Below are 27,379 nucleotides of genomic sequence, written 5' to 3'. Positions count from 1 at the left end.
TCTATCAACAAAAACATATTTAATACTAAAATATTTTTATTTGTTAAAACATTTATGCATTTTAACATTAATAATTCAAACACATACTTAAAGATTCCACAATATTTTAATAGTCTACAGTACAGCAGGAGTCAAACATTTTCATTTTTTTTAAATGATGGCAATAAATACCTAATTCCAGATATTTCTAATTTTGGTTATTTTATTAGTGTTAGAATGAATTGTGGGTGCTTTCAAAGTTCAAGGTATCTAGAGCTAGGCTTTACATTTCTGATGTACACTTCCTTTATCCTCAAAACTGAAATGAAGCACGCAATAAAAAAAAAATTCACACACAAAATTACATTGCTTTAATGAGTACTGGAACCAGGAAACTTTACAATGGCTCTCCAGCAATATCATTAAAGCTAACTATACCTTTCTAATTTAATTTTAAAGGTTCTCAGAAAATCCTTTCTGCCTTATTTGCTGCATTAGTTTTACTATATAGTGTCCCTCACCCCAATTGTCTGGACATTTCAATCGGAAGCATGTTGCATTTCAAACAATCTTCTAATAAATTCTAAAGACATATGCCATCAGAAGGCATTTCCCCTCTTTCCCTACCCCATCTTGTAAAAATGACAGCACAGCCATGGGGGCTTTCTATAGTTCTGAGCAAGGAGTGCCAGAATTGGTGTGTGCTGCATGCAAACCTGTCCCCAGATAGTTCTTATTCCTCTGTCAAAAAGAACGAGACAGACACAGAGGCTGTATTCTTATCAAAGAAATCAAAAGCTTTTGTGCAAATGCATTTTCCTGACAAGAGTTAAGAGTAACTGCCTGTTAAGTTTTTTTAGGTACAAATGATGAAGCCAGCAGACAAAGGCATCATTCTCTGCCTGTCGTCAGTAACTTGAGGGCTTTCTCTAGATTCTGCACAGCAGTGCTCACATCTTCATACTGCAAAGCACTGCCAGCAAATTTGCAGTATTTCTGGGCCCTGGCAAAATCTTCGGGAGTCAAACGAATTTCCCCTATGAAAACAAAGACAAGTGACTAAGGTTCAGTTTCCATATATTACACACACATATTTATTTAACCACCTGAAATGGTTTGCTAAGATCAGTGAACAGAAAAGCTGTCTGAAGCTTAAAGTGTAACCCAATACTTTGAGAGAGATTTGCCCTTTATCTAAAGTCTTTAGAAGCTTCAGTAATCACGTTACAATCTGCACAAAAACAATCTGTATAAAAACAAAGACAATATCCTGTGTGTTAACCTTAGATTCTCCCTTTTTCCCCTCAATTCCGGAACGCAACTGAGGCCATTCATTGATTCTGCCTCTGTATAATTTGTTGAGATATGGGATCATCTCGTTACAAATTAATACCCATTCCCTAGTGGAAGAATCGAGCACTGTGACATTATATTTTTCCTGTCAGGTGAAAGAAAGGGCCAAACATGCATAAGATACCAATGCACTAGGAACTTAAAAACAGTAACTTTTTAAAACCCACATTTTGACTAAAATGGAATGAATAATGTCCTCATTTGTAATAAAACTATACAAGAGTATAGTTGTTAACCGTTATTTCAAATTTAATATACTCATACTATAGAAGTTAAAACAAATGATAGAAAAGTTCACGTTAAGTCTTTTTTACATGGCAATTGAATGGAAAGTACTGTCTGTATAATATTAATGAAATGAATAGTGCAGTTTCTGTTACAATCTTATTATCAACAAAAGCAAACAAATGCTGGCTACTATACAGCTAATATCGACTTCTTCATATGATCTGTTATTTTAAACACTGGGGATAGACAGAAATATGTTTACCATTCATGCTGATCAATCTGTATCTAACAAAGCCTGAGAGACATACTGTATTTATGCATTATTTAAAATAAAGTTTGTTTTGTTTTGCTATATTTCAAAGGAATGAGCCATATCATGTCAAAGTACATTATAAACACAAAAATCTAGTGTCCTATGTCAGAAGTTTTAGCTTTTTAAAATTTGAGTTTTGGTAACTCTCCAAGAAAAAGTCCATCTTCTGTTGATGGACTGACACTGCAAACAGCTCTGAACCAGGATGGCCTAGTACAGTGATAGAGAACCTTTTAGACCGAGTACCCCCAAACCGGCCGTGCCCCCATCCCACCCCACCTTATTCCTTTCCCCTGCCCGCCCCGCCACCCGCCTGCCACAGATCGCCCAAGTAGCCCAGCAGCGCCATGGCGGCCATGCCCTCTGCCTGTGCCCTGCAGCATCATCTGTGCATGACGGGGTGAGAGGGCAGAGTCTTGTCCCCACTGCCCAGCTGCTATGTCCTTGGCTGTGCTGCTCAGGGGTGACTCTCCTCCGGGGGGGCTGCTGGTGAGGAGTGGGCTGCGGGGGAGCCAACCGGGGTAACAGCGTGCATGCCCACAGAGAGGGCTCTGAGTGCCGCCTCTGGCACACGTGCCATAGGTTCACCACCACTGACCTAGTATTTCCATTTCAACAAAGCCTTAGGAGCCACAACACAGCATAATACGTGCTTCAGAGGCAAGAATTTAATACTGTATATGGTAGGATTTTATACATATTTTTATATGCATTTATACATAATCTTTTCCTCATTTACAGTTATCATTGCAATGTTATCACAATTATGTATATGTGAAATTATATCCACTATAACATAACATTGATAAAGATAATTAATCATGTTTTTAATTTGTTTTATCTTTAACTAATTATTTCTTTTATTCATATCTCAAATTTATAACATAAAATTATCTTTTCTTTCTTTTAAATATTAGATGGTTTCCTTTAGCATCCTTTCCTTTTCCTTTTCTTTTCACACAGAGGATAAGGATAGGCTGTTTGTCACATGTCTTTTGGATGTGGTGAAATTTTTAATCTAGTCCAATATTTTTCCCCCAATATTGTTAATCAATTGGCTAAATCTAATTTTAATCAATGTAGCCCTACCTAGAGGTTTTTTTAAAAAAAAAACCTTGCAGCAAGTATCTTATTATTTATGAATTCACTTTGCATGTTCTATAAAAACACACACACTTCAAATAGATTTATTTCAACAGGAGTCAAGTGTGTATTTGCATAGAGCAGCAATTTCTTCAAAGAACATACCATGTCACAAAACTAGTTCCAATACAGTTGCTTAAATTTTCAATCTGTAACCTAACTTCCGTGACCTGATAAATGTATAAATCCACAAATAATTTTTAAGGTTTGGTAAATGGTGGCCTCCCTCTCTTTGAAAAACACAGCGTGAACATGTTACCTCAAAGACTGTCTCAAGGACATTTTGTTTTCTCATATTATGATGCCAAAAGAAACTTGAAAATCATTCTTTTAGAAAACAGCCAAGGCATCAGTCCAGTATTCAACTGATTTTCTGGAACAAAGCCTAAATTAACCAATCTAATCTTATTTTTACAGTATCTACTCTATTACATGCTCTGTTGGCAAAAAGCCTTATTTATTATTATTGAGGCCTACATCAAATATTATTAATGTGTATCAGGCAAAATTTTAGTAGTATACACTGTAGATATTTTTAATTACAACATTGGACAGAACTAAAATTCTGAAATGCCAAAAAAATTGACACACAGCCATGGCTTATGCTGCCTACAAGAAGCCGGACCTTTTTCAAGTAGAAAAATAATATTCATATACTGTAATGTTTATATTCATTTTAGTCAAGCTTTTATCAAATACACCTTTGTAATTAATGTTAAGTCACTTAACATTAAATAAATTTGTCTACAGAGCCATAAAATTGAAGTACCTTTGAAGTTCTATGTGAAATTTATTTGAAATTCTATGTAAAATTCTGTGTAGAAAGCATTTGCTTTGGTATCAATTTCCAGCTTAATATAATGAGTTTAATTTGAATATGTTGCCTGAGATTGTTAAATCTTTATGGATTTTTTTAAAAGAAAGAATCACTATCCTTTCTAAATGCAAAATTAACAAATGTAAAATCTTTCTCAAAACACAAAAAGTTAACATACAGTGAGGAAAAAATTATTTGATCCCTTGCTGATTTTGTACATTTGCCCACTGACAGTATATGTCCAATGGTCTATAATTTTAATGATAGGTATATTTTAATAGTGAGATGCAGAATAACAGCAAATAAAGTTATAAATTGATTTGCATTTTAATGAATGAAAGAAGTATTTGACCCTTTCGCAAAACATGACTTAGTACTTGGTGGCAAAACCCTTGTTTGCAATCACAGAGGTCAAACGTTTCTTGTACTTGGCACCAGGTTTGCATACATCTCAGGAGGGATTTTGTCCCACTTCTCTTTGCAGATCCTCTCTAAGTCATTAAAGTTTCGAGACTCACATTTGGCAGCCCGAACCTTCAGCTCCTTTCACAGATTTTCTATGGGATTAAGGTCTGAAGACTGGCTAGCCCACAAGACCTTAATGTGCTTCTTCTTGAGCCACTCGTTTGTTGCCTTGGCCGTATGTTTTGGGCTACCGTCATGCTGGAATACCCATCCACAACCCATTTTCAATGCCCTGGCTGAGGGAAGGAGGTTTCACCCAAGATTTGATGGAACATGGCTCTGTCCATCGTCCCTTTGATGCGGTGAAGTTGTCCTGACCCCTTAACAGAAAAAACACCCCCAAAGCATGTTTCCACCTCCATGTTTAATGGTGGGGATGGTGTTCTTGGGGTTACAGGCAACATTCCTCCTCCTCCAAACACGGTGAGTTGAGTTGATGCCAAAGAGGTTGATTTTGGTCTCATCTGACCACAACACTTTCACCCAGTTCACCTTTGAATCATTCAGATGTTCATTGGCAAACTTCAGATGGGCCTGTACATGTGCTTTCTTGAGCAGGGGGATTTTGCAGGTGCTGCAGGATTTCAGTCCTTTCTGGAGTAGTGTGTTACCAATTGTTTTCTTGTTGACTATGGTCCCAGTTGCCTTGAGATCATTGACAAGATCCTCCTGTGTAATTCTGGGCTGATTCCTCACCGTTCTCATGATCATTGAAATTCCACAAGGTGAGATCTTGCATGGAGCCCCAGACCGAGGAAATTGACAGTTATTATGTGTTTCTTCCATCTGTGAATAATCGCACCAACTGTTGTCACCTTATAACCAAGCTGTTTGGCAATAGACTTGTAGCTCATTCCAGCCTCGTGTAGGTCTACAATCTTGTCCCTGACATCCTTGGACAGCTCTTTGGTCTTGGCCATGCTGGAAAGTTTTTGATCTGATTGCTTCTGTGGACAGGTGCCTTTTATACAGGTAACAAGCTGAGATTAGAAGCACTCTCTTTAAGACAGTGCTCCTAATCTCAGCTTGTTATCTGTATAAAAGACACCCGAGAGCCAGAAATCTTGCTGACTGATATGGGATCAAATATTTATTTCACTCATTAAAATGCAATTCAATTTATAACCTTTTTGAAATGCATTTTTTTGGTTTTTTTATGCTGTTATTCTGTCTTTCACTGTTAAAATAAACATACCATTAAAATTATAGACTGATCATTTGTCAGTGGACAAATTTACAAAATTAGCAGGGGACCAAATAATTTTTCACCTGACTGTAATTTATAGAGAAGACCACTTAGGAATTATTGCTCCTTGACCACTCAAATATACTACAGTGAGGTCTTTCTGAATTCTAGTGCTAGTATGTAGTAATGAAAAAATGGTAGTCACATACTTGGAATCCTAGATTATCATTCTTTGGCCTAGATGATAAGTTCCTAGGGTGATTTATAGGTTATAATAATAAATATATGAAATGTTGAGATCACAATACAGTCTGTGTTATATCTGCTACATGTTTTGATACCAATTGGCACTCAAGATGGCTGACAATATATTGCCTCAACATACTAACGGAACTCTTTTTCCAGCAATTATCAATTACAATCCTCTGTTAGAGACACCCAATTTCTATATTTTTCCCCTTACTTTGGAATTATTGCTTCTGCACAGGTTCATATAATGTTATTCCTTATATACAAATACAGGACTACACTTTAAGTATTGTTTTAAATAGTACCAAGAGTGTGGTTTTTTTTGTGGTCAGTATTAGAGGTGTGCAGAACACTTCCAAAGGGAACAATTTTTACTAAAAATATTATGTGTGTTCAGACTGGGTTATTTCAGCTATTTTGGAAGTGTTTTCTGCTTGAAACAGAATGCTGAAATGGTGGAAAAAATCTGTTTTGAACTCAAAACACTTAGAATCATTGAAACAGTCCACTTTTAATAAACCTAACCTAATATTTTAAATGCAAAATGACAGCTTTGAACTTTATATACTTCAACGTTTGACATGCTTTGAATCCAAATGTCTTGTGAATTCTGAAATATGTTTCTTGAATCTATGATTGTAAACATAGGTATCTTTTTCTTGGAGTACCTCCGTGGAATTCAGCAAGGATTATTTCAAACAAATTTATGGTTGTGTGCTGTAGCCAATTCTTTTCAATGATGCAAACTGTAGCAGGAAAACAAAGTTACCTGCAGGTTGGATATTATAAAGTGAAGGATCAACCAGGGAAACATTCTGAGGTGTGGGTTGAATTGTATTACTTGTTACTCCTATAAATAATAAAAAGAGAAAAAGAAATGTGCATATTTAAAAACATCGTATGTTTACCTTAAATAGAATGGAATCTTATGATTTCAGAATAATTTTTGAGAACTTTTAAACAGAAATTGGGAAGAATGTAATACTTACAGTATATAGCATTAATGTTTCATATCCATCAGCAATTTAGTTTCTAATAGTACAAAAACATGCCTAACTTGGTGCTTAATAGAATTTTCTGGTAACTGCATGCTAATTCTATTAAGAACAAAATGAGAGAAGAAATGATCTAGTAAGCAGGGTACTTTTATTCTCCCAAGAATGTAGCATCCCTCTCTCTGTTACTTAACTATGTTGAAAAAACACAAGAAGGAAATAATCAGAATCTTTATTTGATATGGCTTATATTGATTTTTAAGCTATATATTTTGGGTTTTTTCTGTGTAAAGTTAATGCCACAATCCAAAATATAATGGAACTACTTCATTTTTTTATATACTGTAGTGTCTTTCACTGCTTATTTGGACAACCTAATTTTACAGTGAATAAATGAGTGAAAAATAAGCAGAGTGTTTAATAGGCAAGTGAGCAAATTGTGATTTTAGAGAGAAAGATACTTAACATAACTTAATTGAATAGTATTTTAAGTTAAAAGTATTTATACTTTGTTGGTCAGAGAGTTATACACAGGTGGTTGTTTAGTAACCATTCATTTAACCTATGAGTTCAAACCTATGACAGCACTGAATGGATGGTGGTTACAATTGTAATTATTGCTGGCGCATCATCCCTGCAGTCACGTGATAACAATGTGCAACTTTCCCTTCTGGCTTCCCATAAACAAAGTCAATGGAGAAATTGGTAGGATATCAGAAATTGTGATCAGATGAAGCCTTTGCTTAGCGACCTGCACGGCCTTTATTCAACAACAGTAAATGGGACTAACAGAACTGCCATCACTAAATGTTGCAGTCATATAGGGTTTTTTTTTACCTATGAACATGTCACTTGATGATGGAGCTTCCAGTCCCAAAAAGCACCATTAAATAAGGACTACCTGTAATGGAAGTAGTAGATCTCTTAATATGAATTGCTGAGGAGCACAAATGGGCGTACTGTAGGTTACATACCTTGCCATAGATTTCATACTATTGTATTTGCTTTTGATTATTCAGTATGAGAACACAGCAATTATCCCTCTATGGGCCTTTTGGTATAATTGGGCATCGTTTTTTTCTTATCTTTTTAAACCAGTAGCTTCCTTTCACTGAAAAAATTCTAAGGAATAGTTTTCAATGTCTTATTACATAGGTTAACAAATCTAGGAAATGACAAACATGCACTACTAAATATATAGAGATGACTCACCTGTGCTATGGGGCACCTCTGCAGGAGTATTAGCAGGGGCATGAGCACCTGGTGGGATATGTATGCCACTGTAATTGCTATTGGGAATATTACTTGATTGAAAGGTAGATGATGGTTCTGATTCTTGGCTGGTTGGTGTTGGAGAACTGGTTTGTTCATTTTCATCATCTTGCAAATAAAAAACCAGAGACATGCTAATTTAAAAAAAAATCAAAATTCAATGCACAAATAGCCTTTGTTTAGCAACTGCTTTATTTAATGACCATTTGTAGTTACAATAGTGATGATTAAGTAACTTTATGACCAATTCTTTAATTTATCACCTTTACAGGTTTGTAAAGCAAGGGAAAGCTGAAATAAGATCATAAGAACAGCTGTGGTTTCATTTAGCGACTGTTTTGCTTAATGAGTGATCTGATCTGTGGTTGCTAAACAAGGACTACTTATAGCATTAATATCTGTGGATTAGCGTCTTCCAGCTTCACCTATTTTGGATAAGCACTGTGACGGTAACTAAAAGCGTCTTGGAATATTAGTTATTATGCTATAAGAATGTAGTAAATGTTTAGGATAAATTAACACTAAGACATACAGGATCAATGTTCAGTAGCTGTACTGACAACATCTAAAATTGACTATGGAAGAGCAACATTTTTAGAGTCATCTCTGATGAAATGGATGGCACATAAATTTAATGAAAATAAATAAATAAATTGCTCTGTTGGCACAATAATGCTAAGATTTGAACGGAAAATGTCCATGCTCTGATTTCAGCACAAGAAAGCTGCTTGTTCCTTTTACCCCTATGTGTATTCGCTTCAGAAATTACTTTTCTGCATAACAGCTTCTCCTATTATTCTCCATTATAATTCTCACGACCTTGTTACTCAATCATGAATATCAGTGGGTCTAATATTATAAGTCTTACTGATTTTCAAGAATAATACTTTCAGAAAACACAGTGATGTCTAAAAGTTAGCTCATTCTAGTTTCTTTTTAGTTTCAAGAGAAGGAAGAAACTGAGCAAGCTGAAAGGAATGGGGGAAGTCTTCCAGTACATTTAAACAATACTGCTTTTCTTTCTGAAAAGCACAAAGCAAGAACTATGAATTCTTCAGATATTCTGGAATACAAACATTTCCATATGAAATTTGGCACGATAACACCCTAAACTTTGTGGGTCACATATCACATAAAATAGATCTTTAAGAACATAATTTAAAACCATGTACTTATTTTTAAGCTACAAAATTAGTATAGTAAATATACCATGAGCTAGATATTCATTCTACCCAATCAATAAATTTATTATGTATTATCTTATTTATTTTTTAATTATGAAATAAAGCAAATATTTTAAAATATTGGTTTCTAAGCAATGATATATGATAAACCATATTGCTATAACTGGTGATTTCTCAAATCACTACTATGCATTTAACACATAAACAGACGCACAATATGTTTTGTTGTTATTGTTGAATGTCAAATTTTATTTCAAGCCGAATCAAGCAAAGAACTCTCTCTCCCCCAAGCTCCCTCACCCAGCAAAACACAGCTAGGACTAACTGGAGGAAAAAATTTATTAGCATAAAAATAATGGATGCATAAAATGCTATCCTCCTCAATGCTAACGTTGTAAAAATTACTTGTAATTGCTTTTATTCATATCAATGCCTTTATATTTATTAGCCACAATTGGAACATGGCTGCAATGTTATTTTGAAACCTCTCCAAGGTAAGACGAACTTAAAACAGATGATAATACAGTTGAGGGAAGTTCATAGAAGAAATTCTGAATATCTCTTATATGACATACATACCCAATGGCAAGAATTTGTAACAGATTTTGACAGCCTAAGTCTATAAATTGTTGCAACCAAATGTTAAGTAATGACCATGCCACTGGGGTTAAATGTCAGGCACTTAAGATGTAAATAAATAAATCCCCCATAGCTTCTATGAGAGTAAAAAATATACTTTTACCCATATTTCATTTTTCCCCAGAAAGCTGTTTTTTATTCACCAGTAAAGTTTCAACGACAGATCAAAAAAGTGCCCAGAAAAAATAAATTCTTAAGTAATATTCACATATTTGTTTCAGTGTCCTTAAGATATGCACTAAATATGGAAATCTGAACTGTTACATAAAATATTTATTTATGGATGAGTATGGTTTCACGCTCATTCATAAATAAGAACTTATTTGAAAACCAGCTGACAAATTACATATGCTAACCCAATGTTGTAAGCAGAGATATATTCACCCAAGGAGTAGTGTTTTCTGAATTTCAAAAAGTAGAAAAAGAAAGCTGAGTTGGTTGATTAATATATGCTAATATAACTGTGTGAGGGACAATTACCATTTCAACTTTTTAGAGTACCTTGACAAAATGAGTCTGACAGATTGAGAAATGAGGATGAGAAAAAATTATAAAAGACAGACTTCTATCACATTAAATATATTTTGTATGCTATTTAGTTTTTTGAAAACATTAACTGTAATGTTACCATCTTCTTCCATTCCAACAGGTCCAGATTGTGGAGTTTCTCCATTTTTTAGACAGTTATGAATATATGCTGCCTTCCACCGGGCATATTTCCTGTGCTGCACATTCTAGAAAGTTAATGGAGAATTTATAATTTAAATTTGTTCATGTTTTAGATTGGGTAAGTTCAAAATTGAAAAGCAAAATAGAAGAGTTTTATACAAATTTAATAATTAAATAAATATTTTTAAAAAATTAAATTGCATATATTTTTACTTAATTCTGCTATGTTTGTTCCCTGGAAAATAAGAACTGCAATATGAACTTTTACTGGTCTTCTAATTCACTTTTTTACAAGTTTATAGTGTGAGTAGGAAACCTAGCCCAATGGATAGATACAGCCATCTTAGATGAATTTTTTGTCTACCACTGTATCTATTTCCTGATGATCCATGTACTATATATCTGCCTCCATTGAAAAAGTTGTAAAATGGATAAAATGCTCAGGGAACTTCTTCATGTGGGGAATGGGGGATATGGGCAAAGTACAGCTGATGGTTTGCCTAGCGCATCCTGGAAGCCATCCTAATCAAGAAGGCATACAGTGAAATGCTGTTCTGTCAACAATAAGGGAATAATGACTTTTGCCTCTATTCTGCATAGGGATAGAAATACATGGGAAGCTACTGCTTCATATCTCCTCCTGCATAGAAAAATGATGACAAGAGAGTAGGGCATCCACTGTATCATCTGGCCCATTAGGGAAGGTATTTATGAGGTAACTTTAGTATCATTAATTTCTAGGCCTACAGTTTCAGCCTACAACCCTAAAATTCCAACATGGGCATTATTAAAAACAATTTCAAAATCTGTATAATAGAATAGAAAATATTCCATCACATTTGCTTTGAACAACCCTTCAAATCTATACACTCTGACTTATTCCTTGAAGAGAGACTCTTAGCCCTCAAAACATGTTCGTTGCAGAGGGAGTACAAAAAGCATACTGAAGGGTTATTTGCACTTCTTTCAGCAGAAGCTTTTTAAATCAATTTTTACTTAAATAAAAATGGGATGGTGTCAAGAGTTAGCTACAGGCTGGATTTTTGTCTTTACTAAATATTTGGGAAAAAGATAATTGATAGAAGTATTGTGAATGTTATAGGAGAAAGCCTTGAAGCAAGCAATTTTTTAGTCAGTCCTTAGTAATATGAAATTCCTTTTGGCTCAATAATTTCTTTCAGATCATTTCAGGCTTCCAACAATAAAACTATTGCGAAGCTATTATTTTTCTTTCGTGCAGTTTTTTTTAACCAGGTAGCAACCCAACTGCTTTATAGTTTTCTATAATTTTTTACTATTCAGAAAGTGGTACTTTCCTAAGTAAATTTTCAACAGGAAACAGTCACAATAACAGGAATGCAGCCCAGTTCTTACGGATGCTAGGTTATTTATTCTTTGGAACATTTGTGATTGCTGAGGAGAGAAGGTCATAACTTTGAATCTCAACAGGAATAATCTGTCTTGCCTCAAGAGTGGCATTCAATAAAAAAATCTAGCATGTCTATACAATATTTTTTAAATGCCAAGAATACAGTGTAGTATAGTTTCAAAAAAAAAAGTTAAGATATATCCTCATTCCTTTCTCTACCAGAGAAATATAATGAGCCTGGACAGACCATTCAATTTCTGTGGTTTTTGTCAAGTACATGATATGTGAACTGAAAATGAACTTATCAAATCTTACAAGCTGTGTTTTTATTCTAAATTTCAAGGAATTTGTGTGTCTTGCTTCTGGGAGATGAGTTTAATATACGTATCATTTTTGCATGTTTTTATTCTAAAATTATTTTTGAAATCTGCCTATATTAGCTTCATGAATTTTTGAGATGGCTTTTCATCTTATACAGTTCCTTCAGTTTTAATCACCAACAGCTAAGTGCAAAAGAATGGAACTCCTTGTTAAAATTTGTTCTTTAGCATATCCAGTCAAATCTCCTGCATACCTAAGCAAAATAAATTGACAGGCAAGCTGGCATGCAAAATTTGAAGTAGTTTTTTTTTACAATAGTTTCTACTTTCTTCTTTTGTTTGGCATATCTAATTCTAATCCAATGCAGCCAAAACCTAATATCTGTATAAATAATTTCTTAATATTTATTTTATTTATTTATTTTATTTTATTTAATTTATATACCGCCCTATTCCCGGAGGACTCAGGGCGGTGTACAGGGAAAGTTAAAACAAACATACAAAAATTAAGATCAGATTAAAACAATTAATTAAATAAAGCCCCCAAAATTTAAAACTAAAACCCAATAAAAATATAATAAATATATAATATAATAAATTATATCACTTTTATTTAAAAAGAGAGATGGTTTAACAGGTGACTATTGCATAATTTCTTTGTAGCCAATGTAATCTCCCAACCATAATGCTACTTATTTTTTAAAAAAATCAAGTTAAAAAGGCATATGGGGTATGCTTTGATACATTTTTAGGTTGTCCTCAATTTATGATTGTTTAATGATGGTCTGAAATTACAAAGACTATGGAATATGTGCTTTAAGGGATGTAAAGCATTTGTGGCCATTGAAAAACATCTCACACATACAACCCCCACAGATACAAAATCATGATCTAGGTCAGGCATGTCAAATTGCCGGCCCACGGGCCGGAGGCGTCATCCTGAAACCACGCATACCCCATTGCCGGCAATGGGAAAAAAGTCACGATATGTCGCATGATGTCATGAGTTTAACATGCCTGATCTAGGTGCTTGGGATAGCTGGTTGCGAAATGCCCTGTGATCTCACGAAATCCATTTGCAATCTTCTCTGCTTATTTCCCAAGAAAGTTGGTGGGATTATAGTCATTGGGCAAAGCAGTCACATGATGTCTCATTTAGAATAGAATAGAGCTGGAAGGGACCTTGGAGGTCTTCTAGTCCAGCCCCTTGCTCAAGCAAGAGAACCTATACCATTTCAGAAAAATGGCTGTCTAGTCTCTTCTTAAAAACCTTCAGCGTTCACCACTTCTGGAGGCAGGTTGTTCCACTGATTAATTGTTCTAACTGTCAGGAAATTTCTCCTTAGTTCTAGGTTGCTTCTTTCTTTGATTAATTTCCGTCCATTGCTTCTTGTCCTGCCTTCAGGTACTTTGGAGAATAGCTTGACTCCCTCTTCTTTGTGGCAACCCGAGATATTGGAAGACTGCTATCATGTCACCCCTAGTCCTTCTCTTCATTAAACTAATTCCAGCAACTGTTCCTTTATATGTTTTAGCCTCCAGTCCCCTAATCATCTTTGTTGCTCTTTAATGACTGCTTTACTCAACAACCAAGCTGTGGTCATACATTGAAGATTACCTGTAGTAATCATAATAAAAAGGATGTGTCTATTTGTACTGTCCAGTTTTCCTTTTTTGATTCTACTGTAATAATTATTTGTCAGTGTATTCTTATTTAGAAGTTGGAATAGGATCATACACTGTCGGTGAGTCACTCTCTTCTTGCAGGGAAATCTCCCATCATGTTTTGTTCTATTCTGTGATTTCCGTTGCCCCTTTTTGGAGTATACTAATTCTGGTTAGACATTTAAAAACTGGCCATACTGTAATATTCCATAGTTTTGTTCTAATCTATATAAACAATGATAATGTATTTCATTGACAATGCCTCTTCATAGAGGATTCCTGAAATTGATTTTTCCAAAGCCCAAAGAAAAGTTTTCTTATAATTAATATGTAACACTTGTAACAGGATAGTTAAATACAAATTTAAGATAATTAAAATGTTAAACATTGTTTTCTTTGTCCATGTTTTATGATATATAACACCTTTTACTTACCTCGTCTGTTAGTTCTCCAAATACCGTCAGGACATCTATTAGAAGACTTGCAGTATAAAAGGATTTAATCATATTTCTGAGAAAAAATATTTTTTTTAGAATGGGAATAAAAATTAAAAAAATAAACATAACTAGACAAGCAAAAAAACTGTTACATTAAACTCACACGCAAGGTCAGAACTGAGAACATTTCCAAGTTACATTATTGTTTAACCTTTCATTCTAGTAGTTTTCCAGAGTTTTATGCAACATGCAAATTTTTATATATTTATTTGCATCCCACCTTTATTATATTTACAACTTACTCAAGACAGCGAACATATCCAATATGCCTTCCTCCTCATATTTTCCCAACCACAATAACCCTGTGAGGTGGATTGGGCTAAGAGAAAGTGACTGGTTCAAAGTCACCCAGTTGGTTTTCCTGGCTAAGGTGAGATTTGTACTCACACCCTCCTGCTTTCTAGTCTGGTGCCTTAACCACTAGCCAAGCTGGCTCTTTATTTAGATCACATTTAGGCTGCACTGCTTCAATAGCTCAATTATTATGTGCAATATGTATTTTCCTTTGCTACTTACTTGTGAAACTGACCAGCACGATCTTCATTATCAGCATAAAGAAACATTTTCAATGCATAATTCTCCACATGGGCACAGCCAACTATTTCCTGAGTAACTGCTTCATTATCACCAAACTCTTTCTTCATCTAAAAAATAAATAAATACACAATTTAGCTGGTTATTTATCAGGCCCCATATTGTAACCACAGGAGCAAATCGGGATTTCTGCTTCTCAAGTTGGGTTGTAAACTTTACTTTTGTCAACAGGGAGAATACATTTTGTTCTTGACAGTGCAACTTGACAAGTTAGATTTTACTTCTTCCTATGCTTTAGAAACAGAGGTTATAAATTATAGTAATATAGTAAAAAAAATTCCAAGTCTTTTGTTTTCCAAATTCTTCATACTGTAATTAAAACAAACTGAAGATCTCAAACTGGCTTCTTGTCTTCTCACTGACACGGGTGAATAACATGCATGTAGGATGAGCAAGGGAAATAACTAACTCAAGCAAACTTGTATGAGCATGTTGAAAATAACTTTTAAAAGTACATTTTTACATAAGGTCATTTCCTTCCTCTGTCCACTTTTTCAATCTTAAATAGCAATAACTCTTAGACTTATAGACTACTTCATAGTGTTTTACAGTCCTCTCTAAGTGGTTTACAATGTTAACAAATTGCTCCCAAACAATCTGGGTCCTCATTTCACTGACCTTGGAAGGATGCAAGGCTGAGTTGACCTTTTTTAAAAAAAAATTATTTTTTTTATATTTTTCATTTTTTTATTAAAGAGTTTTACAGAATTACAATACATCCCCAAATTCCCCCCTCCCCAAACCACCCCACTTCCCCCCCCCACTTCCCAGAGCTAAATACAGGGTTATAGTTATAATAATCATATTCTAAATAAGGATTATCCATAATATAAAATTAACCAAGTTCATAATGTGCCTTAACTCCCCTTTAACATAGATACATACAAAATACTAAGAATAAAATCAATAACAATATCCCTCTAAAATCTACTCATAAGCTAAATGGAACTTTTTAGTCCCATATTTATTCTGAATATAATCTATCCATCTCCTCCAAACTGAAATATATCTTTCCTGTGAATGATCTTTCAAATAAGCAGAAATCTTAGACATTTCTGCAAGATTCGAAACTTTAAACACCCATTCTTCTATAGTAGGCAAACTATCCTTCTTCCAATATTGTTCCACCAGTAACCGTGCTGCTGTTATCATATTCAACATCAAATTGGTTTCTTTAACATCACAATCTACAACAATACCCAATAAAAACAATTGCAGAGAAAACTTTATCTTTCTCTTAAAAATCTTTTGAATGTTCCACCAAATTTTAATCCAAAAAGCTTTTATATTTCTACAAGTCCACCACATATGAAAATAGGTAGCTTCTAAACTACCACATCTCCAACATTTAGACTGTAAGTTAGGATACATGTTAGACAACTTCTTGGGATCCAGATGCCATCTATAAAACATTTTATAAAAATTTTCTCTTAAATTTTGAGCCTGAGTAAATTTAACATTTCTGACCCAAATTATCTCCCAAGTATCCAGCAGAATTGGTTCCTGAATATTTTGTGCCCACTTTATCATACAATCTTTAACTAATTCCATTTCCGAGTCCAATTCAATTAAAACATTATATATCCTCTTTATAAGTGCACAATTTAAATCTCTAATTTGTTTTACTAAATTTTGATCTGTAATTGTGATGCCAACCTTTTGATCTGACTTCCACCTAGCTTTCAATTGAGTATATTGAAACCAACAGTAACTTATATTTTCTTGTCTTAACTCCTCGAATGATTTAAGTTGCCAATCATTCCCTTCCAATCTAAGTAATTGCTTATAGGAGACCATATCCAAACTCACTCCCATAGATACGCCCTCTATCGCGTGTCCAGGAATTCCCCAGATCGGTATTTTATAATTTAACTTATAATAATACTTTTTCCAGACATGCAACAAAGCACTTCTAAGGATATGAGATTTAAAAGCCCTATCCACCTTCTTATCATAAAGCAAATATGCATGCCATCCATATACCAAATCCCAACCCTCAAGATGAAGTATTCTCTTATTAGTTAAATTAAGCCAGTCACTAATCCACGTCAAGGCCACCGCACCATAATACAATTTCAAATTCGGCACCTTAAGTCCCCCTCTTTCCCTAGCATCTTGTAAAATCTTAAATTTAACTCTTGGTTTTTTCCCCGCCCAAATAAATTTATTAATACCCTTCTGCCATTGATCAAGGTTGGCATCCTTTTTCAATATAGGTACCATCTGAAACAAAAAAAGAAACTTTGGCAGAACATTCATTTTAACAACTGCAATTCTTCCCAATAAAGATAATTGTAGTTTTTTCCAATTATTTAAATCCCTTTGCACCTTCAACCATAGTGTTTCATAATTATTCTTATATAATTTTACATTTGAGGCTGCAATATACACTCCTAAATATTTAACCTTTTTCACTATTTCAAAACCTGTTAATTTAGTTAACATATCCCTCTCACTCATAGAGAGGCTGAGTTGACCTTGAGCTGCTCAGAGTGAGCAGTGAGTTAGCCTGCAGCATTGCATTCTAACCACTGAGTCACCACGGCATGACAACTTACCTTCCCACTCTGCCCTAATAAGATAAGTATGAAGATTCAACAATATTTAATTCATAACCTAATTCATGCCAATGAATGCAATAGAACTATATAGTTACCTCTTGTAGAGCAGCATGAAACATTTAATATAAATAAATGTTTAATTAAACGGAGAGTTGATTGCTAATTTAATTGGGCCAAAGACCTGAAGAATTACAGGAATGCTTAGTCAAGCAGTCTAATACAATTCAAAGAGCTGTTTTCAAAGATATTACAGAATACAGGGAGCTTCAGGTTTCTTGATGAAATCAGTAAAATAGATAATACTATACAGTTACAACAGGTGGATGCTAGGTTGCTGAATAGTGCCACTATTGGGATTTGGGAAAGCCGCAGTTTATCCTTACAAAATAATATCATGAACATATATGCTCCCTTCACATTTGTTATGATGCCAAAAAGATTGCAAAAAAAAGAGGGGAGATGACTTAGTTCAGCTTTTAAAAATGTAGAAGTCAGAAAGCTGTATAACACTGATGGTGCTGGTAGCATATGAAAGTCCAATTTAAATCACACTCTACTGCTCCTAATTAATAGATCAGGAATGTCTATACACACACCTACACCCACACCCACTCTTCTCTACTCTTCAATTTTATAACTCAAACAATTGTAAAAAAAATACGGACATCAAAATCAACAATGTCATTGGATTGTGTAGGCAGCAAAATCCACAGGAGGGCAGAATGTTGCTGGAAGGACAGAAATGTAACTGCTAGACTCAAGTCTGCAAAAAGATGTTGAAATCCATGTTATCAATGCCTTGTTAAACTCCAAAACCAAAAATGTTACTTATTTGCCTGTCATCTGAGAGTAGGCCTTCAGTTTCCTTATTTATCCCATAAATATCAAATCCAGAATACGTAAGAAATTCTAAACACAAAATTGGTCAATTCCTTAAGATTGGTAATGTTTTGCATAGAACTTGCAACTGGTATTTTATATTTGGCCCAAACTCACACATGTACATTTCCAAAACTGATCATGAAAAACTTTTATAATTAACACAGCTCAGATTTTATAATTCTGAAGGTAATTCCACATAAAAAACATTGCTAGATTCAATTCCAGATATGTGTTATACATTCAGCTATTCCTTCAATGCAATGGGAATTAGTGATGCACACAAGTATGTTATGATTTCAAATGTTTAGCCAGTATCACCATGGTGAGATGGGTAGATATATAAATCTAACAAAAAATAAATAAATATTCATTAGACCAATTTACACATATTTTTCTGGAATGGGAAGTTTCCAAATACTGTAGGAAATTGCTTTCACTGGCAAATCACAAACTCATTTCATTTTCATCCATATGAAGTAGCAAGGGATGGAAATGGTTCTTTTCAAAATAAATACTATGTAATTAAGAACAAATATATTGCAACTTCAGTCATGTTTTTATTATTACCAATAACATAACAAGGAACTTACAGCTTCAAGCTGATCCATTAGTTTGCATAAGAATTTACGACATTCTGGGTTTTTACTGTCAATCTTCATACCTGTCTGCATAGCATACAAACGACCTGTAAAAATAAAAAGAGTCAATGAAGACTTCAGGGAATTTCCTATTGACCTTAGGTTACATACTGTCCAAACTACTGCCAATGAACTCAAGTCCTTTGAGATAGGCAAAGTCTAAGAACCACTTGAATTTCTGGAAGAGTCTTTGTTGCTATTATGTTACACCATAAAGCCTGTAAAGAGTGCTATAATAATTCTCCAGGTGTCTCTTTTGTAATAGCCTTATTGTCTACCCCAAGAGTAGGCAACCTTGGCTCTTTTATGATTCGTGGACTTCAACTCCCAGAATTCCTGAGCCAGCCATTTTGGCTTAGGAATTCTGGGAGTTGAAGTCCACGAGTCATAAAAGAGCCAAGGTAGCCTACCCCTGGTATGTTGCCAGGGCTTGCTAGATATTTCATCACAACTGTTGAAAAACACTGCTAGATACAATGTGCAGAATTTATTAATACCAAAGCCTTGTTTGCATTTAAATCTGACATAAAGCCTATAAACATGGAAGAATTTGAAAGCAGTATTTTTAACTCTTGAATTATAACTTGTTTCCACAACCGATTCCTGTACTGTATTACAAACAGCTTTGGAAGGACAAGATTTTAAAAACTTTCCATGTTATAGGAAGGTATATACAGCATATGGACAAATATAGTCTTAAACCCCCTAGTTTTTTATGGCAGAGAGACTTGCACTCTTCCTACATTTACCCATGGTCTTCTTGGCCATGTTTCCATGCTATATTAAAGGTTACACTATTTATTTTTTTATTTCTATTTTAATCCCATTTATATCCTGCCCTTCTCCGAAGACTCAGGGCGGCTTACAATTTAAGCACAAATCAATGTGCTTAGCAATAGCCTTCATTCTATGCATATTTTATTTATTTTATTTTAATTCCATTTATATCCCGCCCTTCTCCGAAGACTCAGGGCATCTTACAAGCTTAGCAGTAGCCTTCATATGCCTGCTTATTAGGGCTTTCGCCCCCCCCCAGCGGAATTATTACAAAGTCAGCTTATTGCCCCCAACAATCTGGGTCCTCATAACATAACATAACTCAATTATGTTTTGTTTCTGACAACAGCATGTCCATAAAATGACTATGCCCAAATCCAAACAATATGTATTTTAATTAATTAAACACTTTATTATGTTTGTTTATCCTGCCTTTTTCATAGATAATTCAAGGCAACAAACAGACCTAATATCCTGCCTCCTATTGTTTCTCACAACAACAACCCTTTGAGGTGGGCTGGGCTGGGAAAAAATGACTGGCCTCAACTCTCTCAGCTGGTTTCCCTGCCTATGTGAGTCCATGAAATCACAATCTCTGAGTTTCTAGACCAGCAATTTATCTGACTAAACAAAATTAATCAGTTGAACTGTATTAGTAATAAACCCCTAAGCACGGATGTGTTAAAAGAAATTGTGAAGTGGCGTACATTGTCATACCATGTGTTATCCCTGACTCATGTTTTTAAATTTTTGAATATAATACAGCTTTCACTACAGCTTCATTTGACGAACATCTCAAAACAAGTAGTATAAAAGCTGTGATTGATATAAAAACTAAGTCTAAGGTAATAATTGTATTTTTAAGGATGTAACAAATTATCATTTTTAGTAATATGAACTATTGATAGCACTTAAGTGTGAAAACTTGTTCCAATGTGAATATTGCTGTCTTAGAACATCTTCAATAATTTAAATAGTACCTTTCAAAAATTGACTGAAGATAACACATTTCAATTTTCTTGAGAATAAATTGAAAATAAAAATCTATTGGAATCACACTGGTAAATGAAAGTCTAAATTGGATTTAATCCAAAAAACAGAATACAATTTACAATTTTGCTTGGAATATTTATAGATTTGCCACTATGTGTGCAAAAGCTGAGAGATTTAATTTACAATTAAACTTTAACTGAACCATTTTTATTCTGTAGCAGGAAAAGAATACAATTCTCAGATACAAACCAATCCATAAAAAGAGATAAAAATTATAAACATATACAAAAATCATATGAAATACTTAAGATTCTTTAGCTTCTGTTGGATTGCAAGTTCATCTAAAACCAGCTCTGTGTATTTTTTTCCCCTCCCAAATAGTTGTGTGCAGCTCAATTGTATATGACTGCAAATTTTTAATACATATTGGCCACAGGCTAAATTCTAAAAAAAGTTCAGTATCACGAGAATTAAAATGCCTTTAATATGAGACAACTCATTTGTGAAACTGATAGGTTTTATGTGAGGGAAATAAAGGAGAAATGAAAGAGAAGACAGGTGTTTGTGCTGGGATCAAAAAGCATAAATCTATGAATTTTATTTTACTAAATATAAATGAGAATAATGACTCCTATTTCACTTTTAACCACATTCAAAATACTCTAATTTCAAAGTCTTTCTATTTAGTTTATAAAAAAATGTGCCCATTTTATTTTTAAATTGAACCAGAGTAAGTATTTCACTGAAAAATCTTGGGAGTTCTGAACACATAAACAAGGAGTTGGCAACTGCACACAACCACAAGCTATTCATCTTTGCTTATATTTTATTGGATGCTCACAAGGGTGTTCACTTTATTTTCACTTATTTCATTTATTCTTTCACCAGCTGTCTCTTACTTGCCAATAAAATAAAAAGAAATGTGTGATATAATCAGAAAGTAGAAAATAAAATTCCCCACAGTCCTACATTCATTTATTTCCTATTAAAGGTAAAGGTAAAGGTTCCCCCGCACATGCGTGCTAGTCGTTTCTGACTCTAGGGGCCGGTGCTCATCTCCGTTTCAAAGCCGAAGAGCCAGCGCTTGTCCGAGGATGTCTCTGTGGTCATGTGGCCGGCATGACTAGACGCCAAAGGCGCACGGAACGCTGTTACCTTCCCACCGTAGTGGTCCCTATTTTTCTACTTGCATTTTTAGGTGCTTTCGAACTGCTAGGTTGGCAGAAGCTGGGACGAGTAACAGGCGCTCACTCTGTTACGCGGCACTCGGGATTCGACCCGCCAAACTGCCAACCTTCTGATCGACAAGCTCAGCGTCCTAACCCACTGAACCACTGCGTCCCTTATTTCCTCTTAAGTAGTAACAATCTGTTTTAATTCTCCAGTTAGAACATTTAAGTGCCTCAGAATCATTTTGGAAGGCATACATTACTTCAATAAGTGTTTTCTAAACCAGAAGACACTAATGTAACAATTTAGAAACTGAATTGTGTTTCCATGTTAACTGCAAAGTCTCAAAGGTGTTTTTTTCAAGAGGCAACTGGACTTAGTTTTTCTTTGAAGACATTTTGCTTCTCATCCAAGAAGCTTCTTTAGTTCTGAATGGATGGTGGAGAATGGAAGGATTTGGAAGGTGGGGAATGGAAAGAATCCTTCCATTCTTCACCATCCAGTCAGAACTGAAGAAGCCTCTTGGCTGAGAAGTGAAATGTCTTCAAAGAAAAACAAGAAAGTCCAGTTGCCTCTTGAAAAAGCACCTTTGAGACAATCGTGACCTGGATGACTGAGAATCTCCATAGACAGTTAATTGCAAAGATTCTCAGCTATAACTGAATTTCCTCCATTTATTTATTGAGAAAATGTATGTGGTCACCCATCGTAATATACCAACATTTTATGGTAACAGGTATGAGTCTGTCAGTTTCTAAACTAGTCCCAATTAATTTTTTATTATTGAAGGATAGGGTAAAGCAAAATGATTTGAAATTGTTTTTAAAAATGCACTAGGGATGTGTATGCTTGCAAAATGCTTCAGAAATTGTATTTCATATCTTGTACAAATGGAAAACTATAATAATAATAATAATAATAATAATAATAATAATAATAATAATAATAATAATAATAATATAGTTTTAATGAAATGTACAGCTGATTGTACAGGAGATGCCAGGAGTCAAAATGTACAGGAGATGCCAGAGTCAAAGAAAAAGAACTGGAAAAAAATACGAAATACCGCGACCTGGCCATCGAAACTGCGCGATTATGGATGAATCATGTAACAGTGATACCCATTGTCATCAGGGCACTGGGAACTATGTCCAAAAACTTTGCAAAATACATCAAGAAATTGCAGCTTCCTGCAATAACTCCAGCAAAGCTGCAAAAAACTGCGCTACTCGGAACATCTTACATTTTAAGGAGACACCTGGTTGATACCTAGGATGCTGGCAGCAACCCATGTCAACCAGTAGTGCCAGTCAATTTGAATGTTCAGTTGACTGAGTTTCATGTTTAATGAATAAAAGTTATATAATAATAATAATAATAATAATGAAGTTTTAATAAACAGCAGAGCAGTGTTGCACTGATGCAAGACCTGAAGTATATCTTCCAAATAATTGTTGAAGTGTATAGCTCTAAAATAAATTAGAAATTATAAAGTACAGAAAAACAAGCTGTTCTCTAAAAGCAAAAGATTACTTTATGAATCAGCTCTTTCCGAGTTAGACCTTTCACAAAATATATGTAATCAAAATTTTGAAAGCTTAAAATATATCAGGAAAAATGGTCAGAACTTAACAGCGTAAGAGTTATTGTTTTCATCCTGCCTTTATGTGTTATTCTTTCTATTTGATTTGTTCAGAGAGTGCACAGTAAAACACTATACAAGAGACAAAACCAAAAACCTGTTATTCGAAAAATTACACAGGCTCAGTCAGAAGGCCTACCATCTTGAACACTTTTATTTATTCAACTTATGAAACCCCACCCCACCCATCTCAAAAATTGTATCTGGGCAGCTAACAGAAAATAAAAGTAAGATTAAACATAATAAAAACAACAAATAGCACATATAAGATCCAAAGATAAAGCCAACGAACGTCATCAATATAGCCAAGATATGGGTTCAACCACACAACCCAGTTCCCAAGCTCAGCAATCAACCCAGGTCTTCAAAGCCTTATGAAAAACCAATAGAATTAAGGAAAGGATAATCTCTAGGGCAATAATATTCCAGAAGGCAAGTGCTATTACATAAAAGGCTCTCCTCCAGGTACCCACCAGAGCCAGCACTTGGCTCTCCTGATGGATCTCCCAGAACAGGTAGTCAAAGCTGGGGAGAGATGGTCCCACTAGTAATCTAGTCCCCATTCTATGAAGGCTTATAGGCCACTAACAGCACCTTGAATTGAACTTGGAAGCCTACTGGCAACTAATGCAGCTTATGGAGTAGAGGTGTTACATGCACTGAATGAAAGGTGCCCATAACTGCCTGTGCCACTGTATTCTGAACCACTGAAGATGCTTTTAGATGCTCTTGAAAGGCAGCCCCATGTAGAATGTATTGGAAGATGATCAAGGCATGAGTCACAGTGAGCCGAGCTCGACTTCTGATGGCTGCACAAACATGTTATTCAAACAAAAACAATAAATAAGCTTCCAAGAATATGCTTAGCCATCTAACTATGCGTAACATAGCCAGGCCTAAATTGTATCAATAGATTTGAATAGTCAAATAGATTTTACTATAGGTTGACTTTTCCTGTTCACTCCTCTTTCAGGCAATCTTATTTAACAATGGACACTTAGGAAAGATTTTGGAGAGGATGGTTGAAGGCTGCAAACTGGTGACTATCCAGTTCTAATACTTTTTTTTCAGATCGAATGAGTGATATATTTTTTGGTCATCATATGCACATCACCAAAATAGAATACATTTTATTTAGAAATGTTTAGAATTAATAGCCTTTGGTTCTAGATACAATATGGAAGTACTTTTAAATCAAGTCTCCCATGAGCTGATTTTGACTTCTGAAGGCTACACAGACATGCCCATATTATTTTCTTGGTGGAAATATGAAAGGGTTTGCCACTGCCTTCTTCAGATTTGTTTTTAGTTTTTAATCTAGTCTATAGACTTGATATTCCTGGAGGGTCTTTCGCCCAAATATTATCGTTATAACTTTGCTTAACTCTCAAGTCTAGAATCCTACCCACTATCTATTTATACTTTTGTGGGGGTGAACTTATTGAGCCCAATAGTAGTTTCAAAGTGACTCTCAATTTTTAAAAACCTGTTTTATTATAAATATAATAATTTATTGGAGTCTACACAGGGCAATTGAAGTCAAATAAGCTCACTATACTCTCTTACATGCTATCTTCTCAGATTTCATCTTTTTGATGATAAAAAAACAAGGGAATGCGAGATAAATAAGAATTATCTTTGGCAGGTTCACACTATATACTCTTTGACCAAGTAACTATAGCTATTTAGTCATCTGCAACATTTAAGTGTTTGGCAATGCTTATTTAAGGCAGGAAATCAGTAGTGATGCTTCTAAATATGGTGCAACATCTGCAATAACATGGACTACTTTTAGCATTAATTTTCAGAGTCCAAGCATAGAAAATGGAAAGTAGTGCTAAAGAACAGCATTAAGACAGCTGAACAAAGAGGAACATGGTTAATATCATACATGTATGCTCTATTTTTTAAAACCAACATTTGCATTTGACTACACTTCCTGCCAAATTACTTATTTTGTGTTCACCAACTTTTTACTGGGAAACCTTGTGAAATTCATGCCATGCTTTGGAGAGTTCGAAATGCTTCATTCACACCCCGCCCCCGAGTGTTAAGCCTGCCCTTCTCTGCATTCAGCCACCAAAGAAGGATCACTCAGACCTAATTAGTTTGGGGGGGGTCAAAGACCTCCAGGGAACACCAAGGCCATTGACTCAACTTTCCAGAAGAAGCCTACGGAGAACCATGCCCTGCACTGTCACCAAGAGAACTTCATAGACTCCATGAAGTTTGTTGTTGTTAGTTGTGAAGTCGTGTCTGACCCATCGCGACCCTATGGACAATGTTCCTCCAGGCCTTCCTGTCCTCTACCATCTTCTGGAGTCCATTTAAGCTCACGCCTACCGCTTCAGTGACTCCATCCAGCCACCTCATTCTCTGTCGTCCCCTTCTTCTATTGCCCTCAATCTTTCCCAGCATTAGGCTCTTCTCCAGTGAGTCCTTCCTTCTCATTAGGTGGCCAAAGTATTTGAGTTTCAGCTTCAGGATCTGGCCTTCTAAAGAGCAGTCAGGGTTGATCTCCTCTAGGACTGACCGGTTTGATCGCCTTGCAGTCCAAGGGACTCGCAGGAGTCTTCTCCAGCATCATAGTTCAAAGGCTTCAATTCTTTGGCGCTCAGCCTTTCTTATGGTCCAACTTTCACTGCCATACATTGCAACTGGGAAGACCATAGCCTTGACTATACGCACTTTTGTTGACAGGGGTTTTAGTCAAACACCTTGAGGGGGTCTGGGATCCCCTCACCCATGGAATCGAAGATCTCTTGTCCCCCAGCTAAGGCTTCTCTTCCCGCCCTAAAGATAGTAGGCCTGCGCAATAATGACAAGGGGAAGGGTCGTTCCCGGGTTTTTTTTTGGGGGGGGGATAAGACTCTCACAGAGAACGTCAGCGGGGGCTTCGCCCACTGTCATCCCCTCTCCCCTAACTTACAATAATAAGCTACCACAGGTTCACGCTTGTCCAGCTCCTGCGCGGTTCTCAGGAAGTGTTGGATGGGCTTGAATTGTGGCGGTAACGGTGGGAGTCCCACGGCAGCCATGGCTCTATAGATTCACTTCGAGGAAGGAAGGCAACTCAGTAAAGGAAACAGCCGCCCCTACCACGGGTCCTTCTGCTATTAGACTACTACTGTTCGAGCACTTCCGCTTCCGGGGCGAGAAGCGAAGAAACGGGCTCCGACCGACTCCTTTTAGGCGCGCATGCGTGGTAGGGCGCGAGTAGTGGCGTCTGGATGCGCGGATGGGGAGGCGATTGGACAAAGATGTGGTGCTTTCTGTGGTTTTTTGTAATTGAACGTCCGGGTTCTTTTCTGGAAATGGGAACACCCCGCCCTCGCCCCCCCCCATTTGCAGGTAAAGAGAGGTAGAAAGAGAGGAGCATGGACATAAAATCAAGCGATCTTTTAGAAGAAAAACGGTTTGGTAGAAAAGATAGAAAGGGATTCTTATTTTATTTTCAGGCAGGCGTTGCTCACAACTTTTTCTAGCAGAAATAAACTCTTCTGCTTAGGGATGAGTCGACGAAAAGGCTCCTTTCCCCCCCTCTATATGTTCTTCTGTCTTGATTGCTTTGTTTGTTTCCATAACGGGATTTTTTTTTAAGTTAAGCTATTGTTGCAGCCTCTTCCTGGCAAGAATTTCTGTTATTCGCAAATAGAGCAACCTTCCTCTATATCGGTGTTTCTCAACTTCAGCAGTTTTTAAATTATGTGTATGCAGCATGTTGGCATGCTGACTGAGGGATTTTTAGAAATCAAGTCCACACAATCTAAAGTTGCTGA

At 35.5% G+C, this 27,379-nt stretch overlaps 2 protein-coding genes across 5 annotated transcripts in view; both read right to left on the bottom strand.

Moving 5' to 3' along the window:
* The window catches only part of LOC310643865 (uncharacterized protein), a 707,877-nt gene that overhangs the window by 478,837 nt on the left and 201,661 nt on the right, over positions 1-27,379 (bottom strand). The window lies entirely within an intron of this gene.
* On the bottom strand, positions 25-26,744 carry VTA1 (vesicle trafficking 1). 2 transcript variants are annotated; one of them, XM_083357653.1, is made up of 8 exons: positions 26,530-26,744; positions 18,971-19,065; positions 14,860-14,987; positions 14,281-14,356; positions 10,452-10,557; positions 7,941-8,108; positions 6,503-6,583; positions 25-1,016 (listed from the first exon to the last, which is right to left on the bottom strand). In XM_083357653.1, the coding sequence occupies exons 1-8, from the start codon at positions 26,636-26,638 to the stop codon at positions 871-873; spliced, it is 909 nt and encodes a 302-aa protein (XP_083213779.1). In that variant the 5' UTR covers positions 26,639-26,744; the 3' UTR covers positions 25-870. The 2 variants fall into 2 exon arrangements, with proteins under 2 accessions (XP_083213779.1, XP_083213780.1); XM_083357654.1 differs by lacking the exon at positions 25-1,016 and adding an exon at positions 6,723-6,830 and having other exon boundaries at positions 6,504-6,583.

The sequence above is a fragment of the Vipera ursinii genome, assembly GCF_947247035.1.
Source record: "Vipera ursinii genome assembly, chromosome: 1".
Lineage (NCBI taxonomy): Eukaryota > Metazoa > Chordata > Lepidosauria > Squamata > Viperidae > Vipera > Vipera ursinii.
The sequence above is the reverse complement of the archived record's forward strand: the minus strand, read 5'-3'. Positions and strand labels throughout refer to the sequence as shown.